We start from the raw sequence: 22,329 nt of genomic DNA on the forward strand, positions 1-22,329 counted from the left end.
TAGAAGCAAGGATGGTTAAGACTTCATCTCACATACTTTGGACATGTTATCAGGAGGGATCAGTCCCTGGAGAAGGACATCATGCTTGGTAGAGTCATCAAAAAAAGAGGAAGACCCTCAATGAGATGGACTGACACAGTGGTTCCAACAATGGACTCAAACATAATAATCATTGTGAGTATGGCGCAGGATGGGGCAGTGTTTCATTCTGCTGTACGTAGGGTTGCGATGAGTCGGAACCAACTCAACGGCACTTAACAACAACATAATCAAAACATATAGCATACACACAATGTTGCTGTTGTTAGGTGCCACTGAGGTACACATAATACATACGCTTATATAAGCACTAAAAGCATCTGGAAGGAGTCATAAGAAATCAGGGTAGTTAGTGGGATGGGCAAGGAGGTGCACTTCTTTATATTGCTTTATAACCCTGTGAACTTATTTATTTCTTTTTTTCAAAGAGCATACACTACTGAATTCTCATTTACTATTTTTTAAATGTTTAAACTGAATTTTCTCACTGATTTTATTCCCTATATGGACTAAAATAGAGTTAATAGCAACGTATCATTATAACCTCAGGTTGTCTCGCTATCCACAGCCCCTGTAAAAAATTCTCATCTACTGGTTAGCTCTCAAAGAGACTTTACATGCTGGCAAGTACTCCCAAATTTACATTTCAATTCCAATTTTCCTTCCAGAACTCCAATTTTACAATTTCATGTGGTTCCTGTATATCTCCCTGTAAACACCCATGGGCACCGAAAACTCCAAAACCAAAGACCTTATCTCACCATCCTAACCCCTCCCTCGATTAAAACCTGATCTTCCTCCTGTATTACCTATCTTGGTTGACTGCATCACCATCCAGTTTCCCAGTCTCCCAAGTTTGGAGTCATCTTTAGCTCCTCCTTATTTTCTGGCTTCCACCTAGAACCAGTAAGGAACTTTCGTGCCTTAGTTCAAGACCTTCTTGTGGGAACCAGGGAATTTTATGGAGGCTGGAAATGTTCTATACCTTGAGACAGGTGTTGGTTACACAGTATACACATATGCAAAAAATCATGGAGTTGCACACTTAAGACTAGCATATTTTATGCATTTGACTATATGTATGTTATTCCTCAACTGAAAAAGAAAAGACCTCGATGCCTCCTCCTTGGGTGGATCACTGTAACATCCTCCTTCCTATTTGGTTTCCCTGCCACCAGGACTCTTCCCACACTACGATTATCCTCCCAAAACAAATATGATCAAGACATTCCACTGCTCAAAAAGCTCCGCTGGGTATACAAGATAAAGTCTCAACCCTTCAAAAGAGCCACAACTTAGTCTCCAACATCATGGCACAAAACTAACTCTCAAGCCCCTCATCTTGCCATTGTTTCCTTCTTCCTACTTGCTGAACCCTTTGTTCCAGTCATACCAAACTCCTTGCCACAGTCTTTCCAAAAACGATCTTTAGCTAGAAGGAGTGAAAATCTTGCAATAGTGGTAAGTCAATAAATAATTTTCAATCATCTCATATGCATGCGAAAGCTGGACAATGAATAAGGAAGAGGGTCAGCGAAAAAGAGGAAGATCCTCAAGGAGATGGATTGACACAGCGGCTGCAACAACGGGCTCAAACACAGCAACGATTGTGAGGATACCGCAGGACCAGGCAGTGTTTTGTTCTATTGTACATAGGGTCGCTATGAGTCAGAACCGACTCGACGGCACCTAACAATAACAACACTGAAAGGCAAGAAGCAGTGATATAAGTATGTTATTTAGCAGCATAGAAGTTAACACCAAAAGAATCTGCTAAAGTTGAAAGCAGTTGCCTCTGGAGAGAGGAAAAAAAAGGGGAAGAAGAGAGTAGGAGACTGCTGTACATTACATAATAAGCCTTGTGGCCATATCTGACTCTTAAAACCTCATGTTATAAGAAAGAGGTAAAGGGACATAATGCATACATGTACTCTCAACTGATTAAAAAAAAAAATGCGTGTGTGTGTAGAGAAAGAATTTTCTTCCTGAACCATTTGTGAGTCAGCTGCTGACATGATGTACTTTTTAATATTTCTGTGTGTACTGCTTAAAAATAAGTTCTCTTACATAATTACATAACAATTATCAGAATTAAGAAATTTGATACAATACTACCATCTAGTCTACAAACTTTATTTTGCCAATTGTCTTAATGATGTCCTTTACAGCAAAAGAAAATCCTGGATCATGTGTTCTGTTCTATCTCTTTAATCTCAGGAAGAAAAAAAAAAAAACAAGTTTGAGTACACTGTAAACTGACTCAGAAGGAATAATTGTAAACAGAGGTTTTAAGAATCCCATGAAAGGACACAAATTAACTATGCAGTGATGCAATAATGGGGGAAGTAATTATTCGAGGACAAGTATAAATTCTCTGATATGAATACAAAATCACATAAGTATGATTTCTTCAAGCAAATAAACACACTCCAGCTGAACATTACCATAGGATGACAGGACCTGCCCACGTTACAAAAAACCTTAATACCAATACGAATCACCCATTATTCTTCAGCTTTCAAAGGACTGTTATCATGCCTTTTCTATTAAAGGAACCCAAATCATTTCCCATATATTCTGTTGCTCCTCAAAATCAGTTCTGCTGAAATGGTCTCTTCTTGGAATTTATTGAAACGACCTAACTTCTCTCTACTACATACCACACATACTAGAGAGAATAGTCTGGAGCTTTGCATATACCACATAGGCTATTCAATGCTCTGAATGTATATTTCCAGAAGTGCTCTCTTTTTTAAGCACACAAATTTTGAAAATTAGGGACTCTATATTTTTTCCTGGAATCAGGATCCATTCCCTAATTTTTTTTGGACACCTACTGGAACCATCCTATCCTGTTTTTTGTATATGTTTTGATATTGTCTGCTGTCTTCGAGACATTCAGTAGTTATTTTCCTCGTTTACTGATTGTAGATCTGTTTGTTTCGTCCTGCTGTTTTGTTTTATTTCATTATGCCTGAGCAGGCTGTCTGTGCATTCTTTGTTGTTTGCTTGTCTGTGGGCACGATACTTTTCACCTCCTTCTCCAATGGGCAGGGTCAGTCACTCAGGTGTGATACAGCAGGGCAGATCCAGCTGAAGGGAAGTTGCTGGGATGGGTTGTTTGTGGCATGTACTAGGGCCGACAGGGTGGGCTGGGAAGCAGTGCAGGGCAGGTTCCTGCAGGCTGTGCCTGTGCTGCTTGGGGTTGTGATGTTCAGCACACAGTGTAGGTAGGCAGGAAGGAGGGGGGAGACTGTGATGTGTGGAGCTCAGATGGATATGGGAAAGAGGATAGAGAGCAGAGAAGAACAGGAGCCAAAACATACACATAAACAAACAACAAAAAACAGTACTAAGGGAGCTTGCTGTTGGAGTGGAGAGATGAGAGACTGAGACATGGAGAAAAACAAAAAGAAAAAAAATAAAAAGGGTAAAAGGAAAAAAATGAATAAAAATTAGAGAAAAAAGAAAAGCCCCCCAAGGATCCCACCAGTGTGGCTGGTAGGACTGGGAAAGTTGCTCCCAGGCCATGAAATACAGCCTGGCTAGAAGAGGTAAACTTGTCACACAGTGCCAGGTATTCAGGAGACAGGAAGAGAACCTAAGTATAGAGAGATGAGAAACTGGAAATAAAGAAAGACAAAAAGAGAAAAAACAAAACAAAAACAAAAAACCAAGAAAAAAGAAATGCCCCAGGGAGGTCACTGTGTGTCTGCGCAGAGTAAGGGAGCAGCTCCCAAGACACGCAGCACTGCCTGGCCAGAAGGGGCTCCCAAGCCGAGAAAAGAAAAAGAAAACAAATAAACAAATCGAAACAGAACAAACAAAAAAAGCCCAGTGGGTCCCAACAGCGTGGCAGCACAGGCCAGGAAGCAGTCCCACAGTCGACCCACGCCCCATAGCTTTTCAGGAAGAAGCAACGATGGCACACAGAGCCAGGTATTTGACAGAAAGGGGCAGCCAGGCGTGGGGGGAGGGTAGTGGTGAGAAGAAAGAAAGAAATCTAAAGAAGTGGAAAAAAGCAACACCAGCAGCCAACAAATGGCACTCAGGGAGCCGGCCAGTGTGGACGGGTGGAATCCAAGGGGCTCTGGGGTGAAGCTAGTGCTTTCCAGCCAAGAGACTGCGGCCACAGGAAGCAGAAGGGGCTAAGTGTGGGTGAAGAAGGGTGGGGGGTGGGAAAGTGTATATCCCTGGTTATCGGTTGTTCTGTCTCCTGCTGGAAGCTCTGTGAAGCTGCTTTCTCGTACCCCCTGTTCTCTGATCACTGATAGGAGTCCAAGACAGCGGATCCATGCTGCATTAGCTGATAGGGGACCTCTGCATGTATCTCTCCTCGCTCTCTGTTCTCAGTCAGTTTCTTATTCTATTTGGTGCTTGGCTGAGTTCTTTATCTCTTCATTTGATGCTTAGGGTTTTAGGATTTACGTGTCTCTGTCTGACTTAGCTTTTCGGACCTTTGCTGTGGAGGGATGGTGCGGTGCTCTATCTAAAGCACCACATTGCCCAGAAATTCTCTCCATTCCCTAATTTTTGTTTATCTCATATCAAATGGACTGAGAAGTGGTTACAAAGCTAGCTGTAGAACAAGTTTATATTTTGACATTACTATTTTTTTTACCAAAGCCCCAAAATGGAAACCTCTGAGAATATGTAAACTGAAACAGTGCAGGGTGAAATAGATCAGCCGGTGGCATCCCATACACACTGGGCAGTGGTGCTATGCACAGGAGTTGCTGTTCTAACTTGCCACCCACGGTTCCATGTAGCACTTTCCTATCTCTAGATAAGCATCATGGTATAACAGACAGATGTGATGTCAGGAGATTTGAATACAAGCGCAGCTCTGCCACCAATTCTGGATCTTCATCAGCACTCTGTTCCACCTCTAACGTGTTCTGAGCCTGTAATAATACACCCTCCACGCTGCTCCCTCCACATGCTAAATTCTGGGTTTGTAGTGCACACCACCTAGAAAGGCAAGCTGGTTCACATCAATTTCCCTCCTCTGAGAATACTCCCTGATACACAGGGGTGGGCCCCAGTGGTCACATTGTGCTAGGTGACCCTGTTTCCTGGGCCATCAATGACTGACACAGTGGGGATAGATACCTACACCAACATGAACCCAATGACCTTCTCTCATGAGGATTCAAAATTTCAGTGGGGAGAAAGTCTGGAGGGAACTGGATCTCCAGTCTCCTGGAGACCTCCTGCTAGTGAGCTCCCAAAAGCTATGTTAGTTCCTGCCTTTCTAGAGTTATTCTTAATGTTCTCCTCTTTATTTATTTACTTGCATATCTAGTTTTCTTCCAGTGGAAACCCTGGTGGCATAGTGGTTAAGAGCTACGGCTGCTAACCAAAAGGTCAGCAGTTTGAATCCACCAGGCGCTCCTTAGAAACCCTATGGAGCAGTTCTTCTCTGTCCTATAGGGTTGCAATGAGTTGGAATTGACTCAACGGCAATGGGTTTGTTTGTTTGCTTGCTTTTATTCTTCCAATAAATCATCTTTTTTGTTTAGTTTAGCTATAGTCAGTTTCTTTTGCTCTCAACTGAAAAAAAATTAACAAATACAGATTCTATATTGAAGTTTCCTGGAACATCTTTTCTACACTTTTATTGGGTATTTACTATGTTAGCATAAACTGAAAACTTTTAGGCTTCAAGAAAAATTTTTTTCAATTGCTTCCAACTTTATCAATTTCATGCATTTGAAATACTGTTTACTATCTTATTTTGGGGACTAAAGTGCACTTGACCCAAACCATGGTCTTTTCCATCGTCTCATATGCATGTGAAAGCTGACAATGAAAAAAGAAGACAGAAGAGAAATGATGCATTTGAATTGTGGTGTTTGTAAAGAATATATTCCATGGACTGTCACAAGAAGAAACAAATCAATTTTAGAAGAAATAAAACCAAATGTTCTTTAGAAGCAAGGATGGCAAAACTTTATTATGCTTACTTTGGACACATCATTAGGAAAGACCAATCCTTAGAAAAGGACACCAGGTTTGGTAAAGTAGAGAGTCAGCAAAAATGAAGGAAACCCTCAATAGGATGGATTGACACAGCAGACACAACCATGGGTTCAAACACACCAATGATCATGAAGATGGTGCAGGCAACATTTTGTTCCGTTATACATAAGGTGGCCATGAGTCGGAGTCTGCTCTACAACAATGAACCACAACAACATCTTACGTAGGATGAGGGATAACTGGTTCAAAATCATAAGTAGTACTGTTGAACTTCCCTATATTGAGAGACCTCAGATTTGAACTTCCTGCGATAACCTCTTCCTAAATTCTCATTAATACACACGTATAAACACACACACACCATCAGAACCCATATTTAAAAAAAGGGCAACAGAAGACCACCAAATTTTTTTTAAAATTATGTAGGATTTATCTAAGTTTGTCTACCTACAGAGAACAAGCTTATAATGATTAAACGAGACTAAGTCTTTAATAAGAAAAATCACAAACCAAAGGGAAAGCAATAGATTATTTAATACAAGGTTTTAGGGAAATTGATTATTTAGAAAAAAAATTCTAATTAGAGACTTTCCTCACACCGCACTACAGCAGAGACTGCTAACAGGCCCCTATTATACATTCTCTTCTTTCTTTTAGTAATAAAATCTCTCAGTTTAGTTGGGCACATGGCCACATAGCTACAGTAGCTACAGTCTGTATTTTCCAGTCTCCTTTGCAGCTAGGGGTAGCCATGTGATAAAGTTCTGCCCAGTAAACTGTGGAAAATGATGTGTACCACTGCTGGATTAAATCCCTTAAAATAAGAACTTCTTTCCCTCTACTTCTCTTTCCCTCTTCCTGTGGCCTGGAATGTGGATATGGCTGAAGATGCAGATGCCAATAAGGACAAGATCCTAAAAGACTGCAGAGCAACAAGAAGGAAGAAATCTGGTGTTATAGATTAAATTGTGCCCTCCCAAAAGATATGCTGAGGTTCAAACCCCCCTCCCCCACCTGTGAACATGATCTCGTTTGGAAATAGGGTCTCTGAAGATGTTAACTGGAGGTAACATTTTTGAAGATCATACTGGAGGTAGGGTGCGTCCTAATCCACTTCGAGTAGTGTCCTGATAATGCAGAAGAGATACAGACAGACAGGAAAGACGGTCATGAGAAGATGCACCTACATGCCAAGAGATGCCTGGGGGTCCCTGAAGCTGGGAAAGAGATAAGAAAGACAAGAGTAACCCTCAAACAAACTATTGCCCTGAGATAATCTTTAAACTTTAAACCTTAAACCAAAACTATTCCCTGAAGTCTTCTTTGAACCAAAAGATTGTTTGTCTTAATAAGTACAGTATGTGTGCCTTGAGCATCATGCTCTTTTAAAGAATTATCTATGTGAGATCAAATTGACAACAGCAACTAACAGCAAGAGCAAACTGACAACAGCAACAGGTTAGATGAGTATCTTAAGGGGCAGTGAGTTTGTCAATGGTGAAACAATTTGAAGAAGGATGGCAAGAATGCCTGCACAACTTGAAGAATGCAATCAATGTCACTGAGCTGTACGTGTAGAAATTGTTGAAATGGTGTACGGCTGTGTATATCTTCACCAAAAAAAAAAAAGTATATTCTCAACAACAACAACAAAATTAAATAAAATAAAAAAAGAAAGAAAGCTAAGAGAAAAAAGAGCCATAGGAGAGAGTATGGCCCTGTGGACACCTTGAATTTCCTGAATTCGGATTTCTAGCCTCCAGAACTATGAGATAATAAATTCTTGTTGTTTTAAGCCACCTACTACATGGTAACTTTTTTATGGCAGCCCTAGGAAACTAATACACTCAGGTCCTTGGATAATTTGCCCATCAGGATTGATCATCTACATCCAGACATTTATATTTTGTTGGAACAACTTTGTTTTTATGTCATGTTTGTGGCAACAACAACAAAAAATTAAAAAAAAAACAACAACTGAGATTTATGCTTTCAAGTTAGACGTAATAGGTCAGAGTCAAGCCATCGTTTTCATGGTAACAATTAGATGAAACTATATAAATCACATACACAAATAGTTTTAAAGATATTGAAGAGCTGTCTTTAGTGCAAAGCAAAGAGGACTAAATGAACTAAAATTCCAGAGAGGGAAGAGCCCTACCCAGGTAAGCTGAAATTGCCAGCCATTTTCTTTCCTTGTGGTATTTGCAATTTGCGCATGGGCTGATGGTTGGACTTACCATAGGCAGAAGAAGTCTACCAAGAGAAAGAAAGCTATGGGAGCTTAAGACAGCTGTATGGGTTGGCATGACACACTGAATTTTAGAAGAGCCCCAAATACATGACCAGTCTTCCGTACAAGACATCGGCCAAGTGCTCCAGAAGTTGGAGGTCTGGACTAGAAAGGCAGCTGGAAATCAACCACAATCTCACACTGCTTAGGAGATACAGTCCTACTAGATGGAAGGGCCTACAATCAATTAATTAATCAATTAATCAGAAATCTCTGCTTTCCAAGAAGGGAGAGAGAAAGGGAAGGAAAGGATATGAATACGAATGAAAGCGAGAGAGAAGGCACAGTGTACAGTAGTCTACATATTCACATCTCATTGTTCTGGTACTGTTAGGCTTGGGAAGTCTCTTACAACTCGATCTTCCCTCCCTTTAATTTCACTTGCCCAGAAATGCAGATTTCTCACGTCTAATTTTTTAACATTTGGAAAACTAGAAAAAATAATTTTCATATATCAAAACCTCCCCACAGAAACCCAGAGCCCCATTCTTGCAAGGAGCCTAAAATCATCACAATCATCTCATTTCTTCACTCATTCTACGCATAATTAATTTATATATACATCTCAAAAACTGTACTCTGTATTTGGTGATACAAATAAGAAATAATCCTTGTCTTTAAGAATTCTACAGTCTTTTTTAGAGAAAAAGGATGCAAATATCAACATGATTTTTCAGATAAAGAGAATAAGGAAATTGTCTAAAAGGATTTATATTTAAACATGCAGGATAAAAAAAAGCACCCAAAGTAATAAGTATTTCTCTTACAAGTGATTCTCAAACTGCCTCACTCTTCCTCTTTACATAACTAAATAACAAAACCAAGGAAAGGAGATTAAGCAATTTGTCCACAAAGAAAGTTAAACATCAAAGTTGGGGCTAGAATCCAGGTCTCTACATTTTCCATTTATTGTCAATTCTCAGTCATATTCCTGAGATGTTTCCATCAATCAAATTTTCCTTTGACTACTTCAGAGGTACTACACCTTAATCTGATTGACTATAAATATAAATCATCAGTGGCTTAATATTAGAATTTTACTTTAAACTCATTCTCCATGCTGATGGAGTATTTTTGCTATTCATGTAATTAGCCATGCTTGGATTGAAACAAATGGTTGCATTTCCTGTGCTTGTACAGGAGGCAATAAAGATATTACCCTTTAACACGAACTGCAAAGGTCTCCAACAAAAAACCCAAATCAAATCCATTGCCATAGAGTCAATTCTGACTCACAGCGACCCTAAGGTCTCCAACAGGTAGGTCTACTACAGTCTAACTGGCGATCACAAGGCCCATTTCTCAGCATAGCTTCTAGGTGTTTCAAACCAAGGTGAGAGGACAGAGGCTTATCAGAAAGTCAATGCTACAGGTTTTCTCCCTTCCTCTGTAGCACCAACCAGCACCTCAAAATTTCAACTCCTGCTAAGATGGTAGGAAAGGGTAATGCAGGAGTCATACTGGCTATGTTGCAAAAGTCACTACTGGCTATTCTGTCCCTTCGGAAGAGCTATGGGAAAGCTGACGTCGTAATCCAGAGTGTGTTGGTGCCATTTCCAGACTGTCAGGACCTTCGTCAGCCTCTTCCTACTCCTCCTCACAAGTTGTCAACACCACTAGTAAGAACATTCAGTAAGCCCTTATTGTATCATTCAGGAAGCCCTTAATGATATTAAGTGAGAAAAAAGATCATAAAACATGTGTCGTATTTCTTTTATGTAAAATTTTACATTTCTAGCAAGTACAGGCACATTGTCTCATTGTCTCTACATATATATATGTATCTATGTCATTGCTGGTCTGAGAGGATGTACATCAAAACGTTACAGTGGTTATCTCTGGCTCTGGGTTGTAGAAATTCATATTTGTTTTCTTTCTATTTTAATGTGTTGAGTTAATTTTCTGCAAGTGTACACAGTATTTTTCCAACTCCTATCTTTTCAGGCAAAAAAGTATAAAAGGCTCTTACTTTAAACAGGAGAAATATTACAGATGTCCATCTTAAATTTTACTGAAAATATACAAATAGTCAACAAATACTTATTTTTACAACAAAAAAAAGGTAGAACTTTTCTGGTATATAAATGTTGATAAGGAGAATAAGGCATTATTCTACCTAAGGCCAGACTCTCTCCCCACTGAAATTGTAAATCCCCATGAGAGAAGGTGGTTGGGTTCCTGTTGGTGTAGGTGTCTACCCTTGCTGTGTCAGTCAGTTATGGCCCAGGAAATAGGGTCGCCTGGAACAGATATGAGCACTGGGACCCACCCCTGTGTATCAAAGAGTATTCCCAGAGAACGGAAATTGATGTGAACCAGGGTGCCTCTCCAGGTGGTGTGCGCTACAAACCCAGAATTGAGCGTGTGGAGGGGGCAGAGTGGAGGGTGTGTATTACAGGCTGAGAACATGTCAGAGGTAGAAGAGAGCCCTGATAAAGATATAGAATTGGTGGCAGAGCTGCACATGTGCTCAAATCTCCTGACTATTACATCTATCTATTATACCATGATGCTTATCTAGAGATAGGAAAGTGCTACAGGAAGCCATGGGTGGCAAGTTAGAAACGCAACTCCTGTGCATAACACCACGCCCAGTCCATACGGGATGCCATGGGTTGAGCTATTATTTCACTCTGCACTGTTTCACTTCACATACACTTGGAGGTCTCCATTTTTAGGTTTTTAATCAGAAAATAATAAATGTCAAAATATAAACTTGTTTTACAGCTGGCTTTGTAAGCACTTTTCAGTCCATTCAATATGAGATACTTATCAACAAAAATTAGGGAATGCATCCTGATTCCAAGAAAAAGATGTGGATTTCCTATCTGTGTGCCAAAAAAAAGAGAACATTTCTGTTAATATACATTCAGAATGTGGAATAGCCTGGGTGGTAAGTGAAAGCTCTGAACTATTCTTTCCAGTATGTGTGGAATGTAGTTGGGAGAGGCTAGGTCATTTCAATAAAATTCCAGCAAAAGACCAAGCTTCCATAATCAACCCTCAAGAGATGAAATCTATTCGCTATCCCTAATAAACTTTTTTCAAAAGTTACTAGTAACTTCCAAATTGCCAAATCCAGTGGCATAGGAGAATCAAATCTGAATATAACCCAGGCTCTATCAAAACTCACTGTTGACCCTGAGTCAATCATTTAAATTGTCTGGACTTTAGTCTTCCTTAATTGTAAAAGGAGGATAATATTTACCCAGCAAGGCTCTTGTGAGGATTAGATAGGTAAAGAAGCTAGGGGAAAGTATGGCACATAGTAGGTCCTCAGTAAATGGTACCTATTACTATTACTAGCTTTGGTTTCCCAGCAACCCAAAGATGTTGCTCTGTTATGGATGGAACTGTATCCCCTAAAAATATGTGTTGTAAATCCTAACCCCTACACTTGTGGATATAATTCCATCTGAGAATAGGGTTTTCTTCGTTATATTAATGAAGCCATATCAGTGCAGGGTGTACTTTAAACCAATCACCTTTGACATTTAAAAGGAGCAGATTAGGCACAGAGAAGCAAGCGGAGATGGGGGAAGACAGATGCCATGTCACATGAAGATCACTAAGGAACTGAGGAACAGAAGCTGAAAAGAGACAAGGACCTTTCCCCAGAACCAATCCCCCAGATATGGAGTCCTGAATTCAGACTTCTAGCCTCCTAAACTGTGAGAAAATAAAATTTCTGTTTGTTAAAGCTACTCACTTGTGGTATTTCTGTTATAGCAGCACTAGATAACTAAGACACTCTCTTTAATGAAACAGCCTCCATTTCCCTTGAGTTTCTGACACCACTGCCTCAGTCTTCTTGGGGGGGAGGCGGGGGACAGGGTGTGTGTGTGTGGGTGTGTGTGGGTGGCTGGCTGGCTGGCTGGGAGGGTTCTCCCAGGAACATTATGGTTCCCCAGTATTACATCCTTGGTACCTTCTTCTCTTGCTTAATGTCCTCTCTTTTATCTACTTCAATTCCTAAGACTTCAACCACCTCTGGTTCATTCCTTCAACTAACATTTCCTGAGTTCCTATTACATATCAGGCACAATGCAAATAGTAAAATCTCAAATAATTGCTGAAGGGGCTTACAGATTTGGCAGCAAGAGGCTTATATAGAATAATTCAACACCATCACATGTGATGGGACAGCACTTTATCTGTACAATACTTTCTAAATCTTCTCAGATTACAAAAATAGTTGAATACTTTCCCCAACTGCAATGTCTTATTAGAGTAAAGCTAGATCAGATCCCTAGTCTCAGTACAACTGTTTATTAGAAACTATGAGAAAGCAGCAGAGTGATTTAAAACAGACCACATGAAAAAATGAAGCTCCAGTGCAGGCATTATCCCATTCCTTTAGGGTCCTGTGTAAACATATATTATTTCTAAAATCAGAAGAAAAAATTACTTAAAAACAAATGAAAAATTGCTGTCTCAAGCTTCATAATGGGTCTTTAAGGTAATCTTAAAGACAACAAACATAAGATAAATTTTCTGAAATAACTGGGTCAGGAGAAAGTGCTTACTTTCCTAATCAGTCACAAATTGCCAATTATAGTACAGAAGGCTTCTTAGAAGCTATTCAGAAGGCAACTGACTTTTGAGGCCATAAACCATTTATTTAATCAAGTAAGGCACACTCATTCAGAATGCAAACACAGCCTCTACCCAAGCCTCTCAATTGACTATTCTACCAATAAACACTGCTTCTTTCTTCCAAAAATTGAATTTAATTGAATCTCAACCAATTAACTATCCTGCTCAGAGGACTACAAAGTTTCTAGGGCACCTGAACCCTAAAGGGCAGGCAAGTCTGCCTTCCCTGAACATCCACGTTCTAAGATACTATCTTAACTATATAGTGTTTTATATATTAAATACAGGTTTCATTTCCCAAGAAATCTTAATAAAGAGAATTCCTGAGTACCTCAGATGATTTCTGAATCTTTCAGACCCAGCTAGTAAGAACTGCAATATTCTTCTTCTTGGAGCAAAAATTATTTGAAACAAAAATCTTATTCCACAAATTGTAAATAGTTGCAACATTATTTCTGCAAAGTCTTGAAGTCTTTGGGATGTCTCATCAGGCGCTGCTAAACCTGAATAGGTATACTGGCCACTCCAGCTACTCCTCCTGTCCAGCCTTATAACTACCTTCTCTTTTTCCTCAGCTACTATCACATTAAATCCTCAGTGTTACCGTTTCTCCTCAGTGGAAACAAAAGCCAGTAGCTATTTAGTAAACCACCTTCATTAGTTATTCATTTGCCTCCTAAGTATAAGTACCTAGAGGAACACTTTGTTCTTTCTACTTTGTCTGGTTATCTATAACATAAGAATATACCTTGTGTCCCAATTCCTCCTTGAGACAGAATCTTATTTATTTTGGTAGCTAGAAGGCTCTCATCCTTCTAATGTCTCTGTAAAACTACTCCCAAGGGAAAAAATAAATAAAAAACTACTCCCAAGGGGAAGGAGGTTCAAAATTGTCTCAAGAGAAAATAATGTTTTTTTTCCTTTCATTCTTGTAAATTAATAAAGGAAGGTAAAATATGTGTCTAACTCTTAAAAGTTCTATAAAGAAATGAACGACTAAGAAAAAAAGTTGTTTTTAAAACAAAAAAGCATTATATTTCAAGTGCAACCAAAATATGATACTGTATTTAGTATTTAATCATATGTTAAGTCCACAGAAAGAAATTCATGGTTAAGATCACTGACTACTGCAATATGCTATTGAGAAATTCTCCTGCAAATCCTCGGGAGGTCTTTAAAAAAGAAAAAGGACAGAATCATCTAAAGCGGTTGGTTTTAATAAATTTCTAAAAAAGACATAAAGGGACTGAATTACATAAACCCCTAAAGGTTCCTTCCAGCTCTAATTCTGTCAAAGCTTCCCTGAGACTAATTGCTGCCCCTTCACCTTATATGGAAACCCTGGTGGCATAGCAGTTAAGCGCTACAGCTGCCAACCAAAAGGTCAGTAGTTCGAATCCATCAGGTGCTCCTTGGAAACTCTATGGGGCAGTTCTACGCTGTCCTATATGAGTCGGAATTGACTCGACGGCAATAGGTTTGTATTTTTTACCTTATATAGGAAACCCTGGTGGCACAGTGGTTACAAGCTCAGCTGCTAATCAAAAAGTCGGCAGTTCAAATCCGCTAGGCGCTCCTTGGAAACCGTATGGGGCACTTCTACTCTGTCCTAAAGGATCGCTATGAGTCGGACTCAACTTAACAGCAACAGATTTGGTTTTTTTTTTTGTTTGTTTGTTTCTACCTTATATAAGCAGCCCTGGTGGCACACTGGGTAAGAGCTCGGCTGCTAACCAAAAGGATATCAGTTCAAATTCGCCAGCTGCCCAAGGTTGAGTAGGGATAGTGTTGATGTGTTATGAGGTTGTTAACCACTGTCATAGGGCAACATGTGTAGTAACTGTTTAATGAGAAACTATCTTGTTCTGTAAACCTTCATCTAAAGTGAGAACAGCAGCACAATTGGAAGAGCATAGTCGATGTCACTGAACTGTGCATGTAGAAATTTTTGAAATGGTGTATCTTTGGCTATGTATACTTTCACAAAAGAAAAGGTCGAGAAGGGAGAGGGTTGACATGTTGTGGGGTTGTTAACCAATGTCATAAAACAATATGTGTACTACTGTTTCATGAGAAACTACTTGTTCTGTAAACCTTCACCTGAAGTACAATTAAAAAAAAATTCACCAGCTGCTCCTTGGAAACCCTATGGGGCAGTTCTGTTCTGTCCTATAGGGTCGCTATGAGTCAGAATCAACTTGACAGCAACAGGTGTCGCAGTGGTTAAGAGCTTGGCTGCTAACCAAAACGGTCAACAGTTTGAATTCACCAGCCCACTCCTTGGAAATCATATACGGGGCAGTTCTACTCTGTCCTGTAGGGTCCCTATGAGTTGGAATTGACTCGATGGCAACAGGAAGAGTCATTGTTAAACAGTAATGTATGATTGTTCAGGCTCCCTCTGTATCACAGGATCTATTTAATCAAATGCAAATCTAATGGAATTGCTCTTTTAGCATATACATTCACCCCTTCAGACACAGAAGCATGGACTCTTGAGAGTGTGAAGGAATCTTAGAATTTTTCTAGTCTAATGGCTCTCCTGTTCATTAGAAGACAAATGTTGGGATATATGAGGAAATGAACTTATGTCTTGTTTTTAAAACCACGTTACAATCTAAATTTTTTCTTAGTAAAACAATGACAAAGCTGTGTACCTAACACCTTATATACATTCTTTAAGGCTTAACTGGCAACACTTCCCCCAGAAAGAGCGGGAAATAGGTAGAGGTTGGAGCTCTAACATATTACTTCAATTAAAACAAAAAAAAAACTTTTAAAAATATTTTTAAAGGACATTATGGCTCCCGTGAAGTTACCAGGAACTGTTCTTTTGCTTAAGAAAAAGGAGGAAAAAAGTATTTTCACAGACAATATCCCCCTATATTGGTGTACAGAACTACAAATCTAAAGGCTTTGTTTAAAACAAGATTTATAAGAAATAGTTTTCTAGAAGGGATATTGCAGACCTAAACATTCCTTAGGGCATTCCACTTGATCATTCTTCCAAATTCCACCAACGTGTTTTGAGTAGAATTTTTCACTAAAATATGTTGGAAAAAGTCAGCCAGATGTTACAGCCATACAAAATTTTAAATTTCATTTTAGTCACCTGATATTTCTTCATTTTATTAGCTGACAACCTCTGAAGAAACAGCATGCCTACAAATGCTAAATTGTTATGGATTATGAGAGCAAGGAACTTGATTTACTGCTAAATCAGAACATAACTTCTAGGGATTGAAAAGAACACTTACACAGAAAGCATCCCTAAAATGTAAACACCTTTTACCTCATACACCATGGACTGCCAGAAGAACAAACAAATCTGTCTTGGAAGAAGCACAGCCAGAGTGCTCCTCAGAAGCAAGGATGGTGAGATGAAACATACTTTGGACATGTTACCAGGAGGGATCAGTCCCTGGAGACATCACGCTTGGTAAAGTAGAGGGTCATCGAAAAAGAGGAAGACCCTCAAACGAGATGGACTGACAGTGGCTGTAACAACGGGCTCAAACTTAGCAACAGTTATGAGAATGGCACAGGACCGGGCAGTTTCGTTCTGTTGTACATAGTCATTATTAGTCGTAAGGGACTCGACCGCACCTAACACACACATATATACACCTCTCAGTCATCTGCAATCTACTTTCTAACTCATATCCATTAAATTTATGTTACATTTTATCCCACAACAATTCTGTCTAATTAGTCACTTACGTTGCTAGGAAAACAGAAAAATTATTTCACCCTTTATAATGAGTCGATTCTTATCACTTTCTCTCTCACAGTTCTTTTGTTTTTTTTTAAGGAAAACAAATTTTTGAGTGTGTGCATTATTTTACCTTACATCTTACAGCCTCAGGGGAGGAAAAGGCTCTTTTATGTATTCTTCCCCCAACTCTCATAATCTCAGTATTTCAATATGACCTGGAGAAATGCTTTACTTACTGTTTCACACTAAACAGTTAACAGGTCTACCCATTACACATTCTGATTGCGGGAGAGTGTTAGATATTTATGTTAAAGCCAAATTAAGATCACTATCCTATCAAAAACTGCAACTGTCACAACTCCTGCTGAGGGGAACAGACTACTTTTTTTGTTTTCCTTAACATCCGAACAAGACTTATGAGTCAATTGTAAATTATCGCAACTCTGTTTTTGCATCTTTATAACTAGCCCTTCTTCAAAAACATCTTTCAGCAGAATACCTGTCAGCCCAGAGAATCAGAAGGTTGATATATTATTGTCTTAAATTCAGAACTTTTCAAAATATTTTAGAACTGCTTGGTTGGTGATTCAGCCTTGGTTAATTAGTACAGACTCATCACAAGTCACCACCAGTTAAACAATCCCCTTGTGTGATAGCACTCTTGCTTAAAGGGACCACAACTCAACACCGGCCTCTCCTGCACCCGGGATGGGGTCCCACCACAGGCAGAGTAAGAACATAATGCTTTTGAGGCACCAGACAGGGCTGCACTGTCAGATCTATGGTACAACGTTCTGCATGTGCAGAGGGCCCAGAAAGTGGTAAGAAGATACTGCATGTGTTTTCTCTTCGTGTTGTTGTTAGGTGCCGTCCAGTCATTCCCGAATCATAGTGACCCCATGTGACAGAGTAGAACTGCCTCCATAGGCTTTTCTAGGCTGTAATCTTTATGGGAACAGATCGTCAGGTCTTCCTCCCGAGGAGTCACTGGGTGGGTATGAACCCCAACCTTTCGGTTAGCAGCAGGGCTTTTAACCATTGCACCACCAGGGCTTTCTTCTTCATAACCAAAACTCACTGCCGTCAATTCTGACTCATAGTGACCCTATAGGACAGAGTAGAACTGCCCCCATAGGGTGCCCAAGGCTGTAAATTTTTACGTTATCAGACTGCCACATCTTTCTCCCTCAGAGCGGCTGGAGGGTTCCAATCGCCAACCTTTTGGTTAGCAGCCGAGCGCTTTAACCACTGCGCCACTAGGGCTCCTTTTCCTCCTCACAGCACCTAACTTTCTTTGCCTCTTAAGGACTCCAAGGGTGGTTTTCCGTGGATGGCTTCAGGACTGAGAGGAAGCAACTACCTCGAGGGTTTGAGGAGGGAGCTGGAGGAGCAAGAACCAAGAGCCCTTGAAGGGATCCTAATGGGTCCGAGGGGGTCACTCACTGCCTCCCCTGGGGGCGGCTCACACCTTTAGCCGGATCAGGTAAGGGAAGGTACCCGGGGCTCCGAGCAGAGCCCAAGCCTCCGGTGGGGAGCAGAGGAAGACCGTCAAGCATGGAAAGAGAGGGAGCCTCTGCACCGCCCTTGAGCCTCCCGGCTCGGGCCAGGCCGGGTCAGCGCCAGGACACCGCCGCCAGCACACCTGAGCCGCACCCGGCGCCCGCCCCCGCAGGCGGCCAACGCGACCTTGCCCCTCCCGGCTGCCCCCTCGGCCGGCTCTGCACGGTCGGCCAGCTCCGCACGGTCGCCTCGGCTCCTCTAGGGCGCCAGCTCGCTAGGTCCCCGCCTGCTTCCCCAGCCTGGCCCGCCCGGCTGCGCCCGCCCGCCCGGCCCCAACGCACCTGGCCAGCGGCGGCGGCGGCGGCAGCTGCGGTGCTCCTCACATACCCGTTCGGCACTTCCCCGTTCGCAAAGCAGCCGTTCGCCCGCGTCGGGCGACGGCAACAGCAGCCTCCGGGCCCCGGACGCATCGTCCCAGAAGCGCCAGGCACACGGCAGGCTTCGTAGGCGGTGGCAGCAGTGGCAGCAGGCGCGGCTCCAACCCGGCTCCGCACCCCACCCACCTCCCCGAAACCGGAAATAGATGCAGCGCAGCGGCCAATTCCTGGCCGGGCCGTCACAGCGGGGCGGGGCCCACTCCCTCGAAGGCCGCTGCTCGCTCAAGGCCCCGCCAAGAAGGCGGGAGACGGGGCGGAGACGGTGCAAGGGGGGGACGTAGGTCTAAGAGGTGCCAACCAATCTGTAGGAGGAGGAGGCGTACCCTATGTTGCCGTTTGACCAATCACCGGCGAGAGTAAGGAGCCTCGCCGGGGTAGAGGGGGCTTCTCCAGAGGGACTGTGAACCTGGCACCTGATTGGAGGCCCAAACCGGGTCGTGGGTAGGGCTTGGCTGCTTAGTGGTCTAGACTTAGGAGGAGGCGGGGTCCAAGAAGAAGTGGCCAATTAGAGTGTGAGGAGAGAAAGAGGGCTGAGCCTAAGTCTCTCGAGCGGGTTTCCTAGTTCTCCTGTGTTGGTGGTGCCCTATCTGCCCTTGCCTCCAGCGAAGAGGGTTTGAATCTCAGCTCAAGACTGGCAGCTCCTTTATTTAATTAACTAATTCCTCTGGGAGTGTTTATAGAATAGCCTTTTTGACATTTATTCTCTTCTTATCATTCTTCAGTACGTACCACACATTCCTTAGATACGGTAACACGTTTCTTAAGTAATAATACAGATGTCCCTTTGCCCTTTACATTCTCTCTGTCAGGGTTTTCTGTACCCGCTTTTTTAACGCCAGGAAACCTGGTCTATTTCCAACTCCGCCAATAACTGGAAGCTAAACTTTGTGAGTATTTAACCGCTTTGGGAGCCAGTTTCTTCACCTGTAAAATGGAATTAATGCTTCCTGCTTCATAGAGTCATTGCAAGACTTATATTAATGATGTGTTGTGCACGATTAACCCATTACCGTCAGGTCGATTCCAACTCATAGTGACCCTACGGGACAGGGTGGAACTGTCCCATAGGGTTTCCAAGGAGTACCTGGTAGATTTGAACTGCTGACCTTTTGGTTAGTAGCCAAACTCTTAACCATTACGCTACCAGGGTTTCCCTGTGCACTATTAGGAGCCCTATAAATACTACTTCGCCTCCCCTTTAGTCCAATCTTCTCATAGGGGTTAGAAAGAAAGAAAACGGATCCACATTACAGCAAGATACTTTCCAACCAAAAAACCCTTTGCGGTCGAGTCCATTCGATTCGAACTCATAGCGACGCTATAGGACAGAGTAGAACTGCCCCATAGAGTTTCCAAGGGGCGACTCGTGGATTCAAACTGCCGACTTTTGCTTAGCAACGTAGCTCTTAACCACTGCGCCGCCAGGGCTCCGAGAGACTTTCTGTTACCCATAAAAAACTTGGTGTCATAGTCAAGATATGGACTCTGGAGTCAGCTGGTCTGGGTTTGAATCCTGGCTGCACCATTTACTAGCTGAGTGACCTCTAAGTGTCTTCATCTATTAAATGGAGATAATAATAGTTGTTGTGAAGATTAAATGAGTTAATACGTGTAGAGTATTTTGTACAGGATCTAGCAATTAGTAAGCATTCATTAGGTGTTGGTTATTAGTAATTGTTGACTGTACCTATGACAACCCCCTCATTCTTTTTACCTGAGGAGCTTCAGAAAGAGGGTTGACAAGTTATCTGTTTTAAACAATTTAGGAGTAGAACAAACTAACAGCATGGGGCAAAGCAGATATCCTTTTCAATTGACAAACACTATGATTCCAAAGTGTGCATAAGTCTGCCATGGGTGTATGAAGATTAAAAAGAATCGTGTGGTTTCAGCCTCATGGAACTTACATTCTAGTGAGAGACAAGATGTACCAAAAAACAGTCTTCATTAAGTTGACTCTGACTCATGGCAACCCCATGTGTGTCAGAGTAAAACTGTGCTCCATAGGGTTTTCAAAGGCTGATTTTTCGGAAGCAGATCTCCAAGGTCTTTCTTCTGAGGTACCTCTGGGTGGACTCGAACTTCTAACCTTTTCATTACCAGCCAAGCCCCTTAAACGTTTACACCACCAGGTGCTAGTGAGAGAGAGGATGTACACATATAAAGTAAACAATAAAACGCCAACTGAAGGTTGGAGAAATTAGGTGAGAGGAGTTCTGATAAAGGAGACTGGATGGCAGTGGGAAATCTAGATTTTTCTATCTAGGATAATTTCAGGGCAGGAATCTGGTTGAAAGCAGGACTAAGGGACTGATCTTGAAGCCTAGATAGTGGGCTAAATGAATTTGGAGAAGGCTTGGGAGATATGGGATGGGCTTGATCTTGAAGGCTGAGCAGGATTTGGAGAGCTGAGAAGGAAGGGGAGGATTTTATGAGTGGGAGGGACCTTCAGAAACTAAGGTGCAGAGACTGGAATGAGCAAAGCCTAAACAGTAAAAGAGTCTGGCTACATTAGAGGAATCCTGTTAGCCAGTCCCTCCCTTCTGAGGGTGGGGCACCAAGTTCTTGTCTTGTTCTGCCACTTACTCACCATGTGTGGTCTTGTACAAGTCACGCAATATCTCAACCTTGGCTTCCTCACCCCTCTTACAAAGTTAATACCTCTGCTACTTACTTTGCAAGGTTACTGTGAGCATCAATAATATAATACACAAAAGATCTGATTACCTCACATACCATTGCTAAATCACAAAGATGATGCCTCAGCGGAGGGCTGTGGAGACCATGGTCTCGGGCAACATCTAGCTCAAGTGGCATGACACAGCTTATAAAGACAATGCTCTACATTCTACCTTGGTGACTAGTGTCTGGGGTCTTAAAAGCCTGTGAGCGGCCATCTAAGATACTCCACTGGTCTCATCCCTTCGGGAGCAAGGGAGAATGAAAAGAACAGGATACAAGGAAAAGATTAGTCCAAAGGACTAACTGTCCACAGCTACCAAGGCCTCCACCAGACTGAGTCCAGTACAGCTAGATGGTGCTTGGCTACCACCACTGACTGCTCTGACCAGGATCACAACAGAGGGTTCTGGACAGAGCTGGAGAAGGATGTAGGGCATAAGTCTAACTCACAAAAAAAAGATCAGATTTACTGGCCTAAAGGAGACTGGAGAAACCTTGAGAGTATGGCCCCCAGACACCCTTTTAGCTTAGTGGTGAAGTTACCTCCGCGGTTCACAGTTCAGCCTGGGAGTGGACAGCCCCGTAAAACCAAATGAGACTAACGAGGTACAGGAGTCCAGTCACAAGGGCCAGAAGGCAGAAGGGGACAAGGAAGCTGGTGATAGGGAACCCAAGATTGAGTAAGGATATTGTTGATGTGTTGTGAGAGTGTTAACCATTGTCATAGGGCAACATTTGTAGTAACTGTTAAATGAGAAACTGTTTTGTTCTGTAAGCCTTCATCTTAAGTGAGAATAACAGCACAATTGGAAGAGCGTAGTCAATGTCACTGAACTGTGCATGTAGAAATTTTTGAAATGGTGTATCTTTGGCTATGTGTATTTTCACCAAAAAAAAACGGTTGAGAAGTTAGAGGGTTAATATGTTGTGGGGTTGTTAACCAATGTCATAAAACAACATGTGTACTTCTGTTTCATGAGAAACTATTTGTTCTGTAAGCCTTCACCTGAAGTACAATAAAATATTAAAAAAAAAAAAAAAAAAAGATGATGCCTCAGAAGGCAATGGGAAACACCCCAGGCTCC

The 22,329-nt window shown here is 41.7% G+C and overlaps 1 protein-coding gene across 1 annotated transcript in view; it reads right to left on the bottom strand.

Moving 5' to 3' along the window:
* Positions 1 to 18,684, bottom strand: part of SPTLC2 (serine palmitoyltransferase long chain base subunit 2) — a 127,032-nt gene extending 108,348 nt beyond the window's left edge. Inside the window, exon 1 of the mRNA XM_004371080.2 lies at positions 18,467 to 18,684. Coding sequence (XP_004371137.1) covers positions 18,467 to 18,595 — 129 coding nt within the window. The 5' untranslated portion in view covers positions 18,596 to 18,684. The remainder of the gene's footprint in view (positions 1 to 18,466) is intronic.
* Positions 18,685 to 22,329: the final 3,645 nt, after the last annotated feature.

This window comes from Trichechus manatus, unplaced genomic scaffold (assembly GCF_000243295.1).
Source record: "Trichechus manatus latirostris isolate Lorelei unplaced genomic scaffold, TriManLat1.0 scaffold00010, whole genome shotgun sequence".
Lineage (NCBI taxonomy): Eukaryota > Metazoa > Chordata > Mammalia > Sirenia > Trichechidae > Trichechus > Trichechus manatus.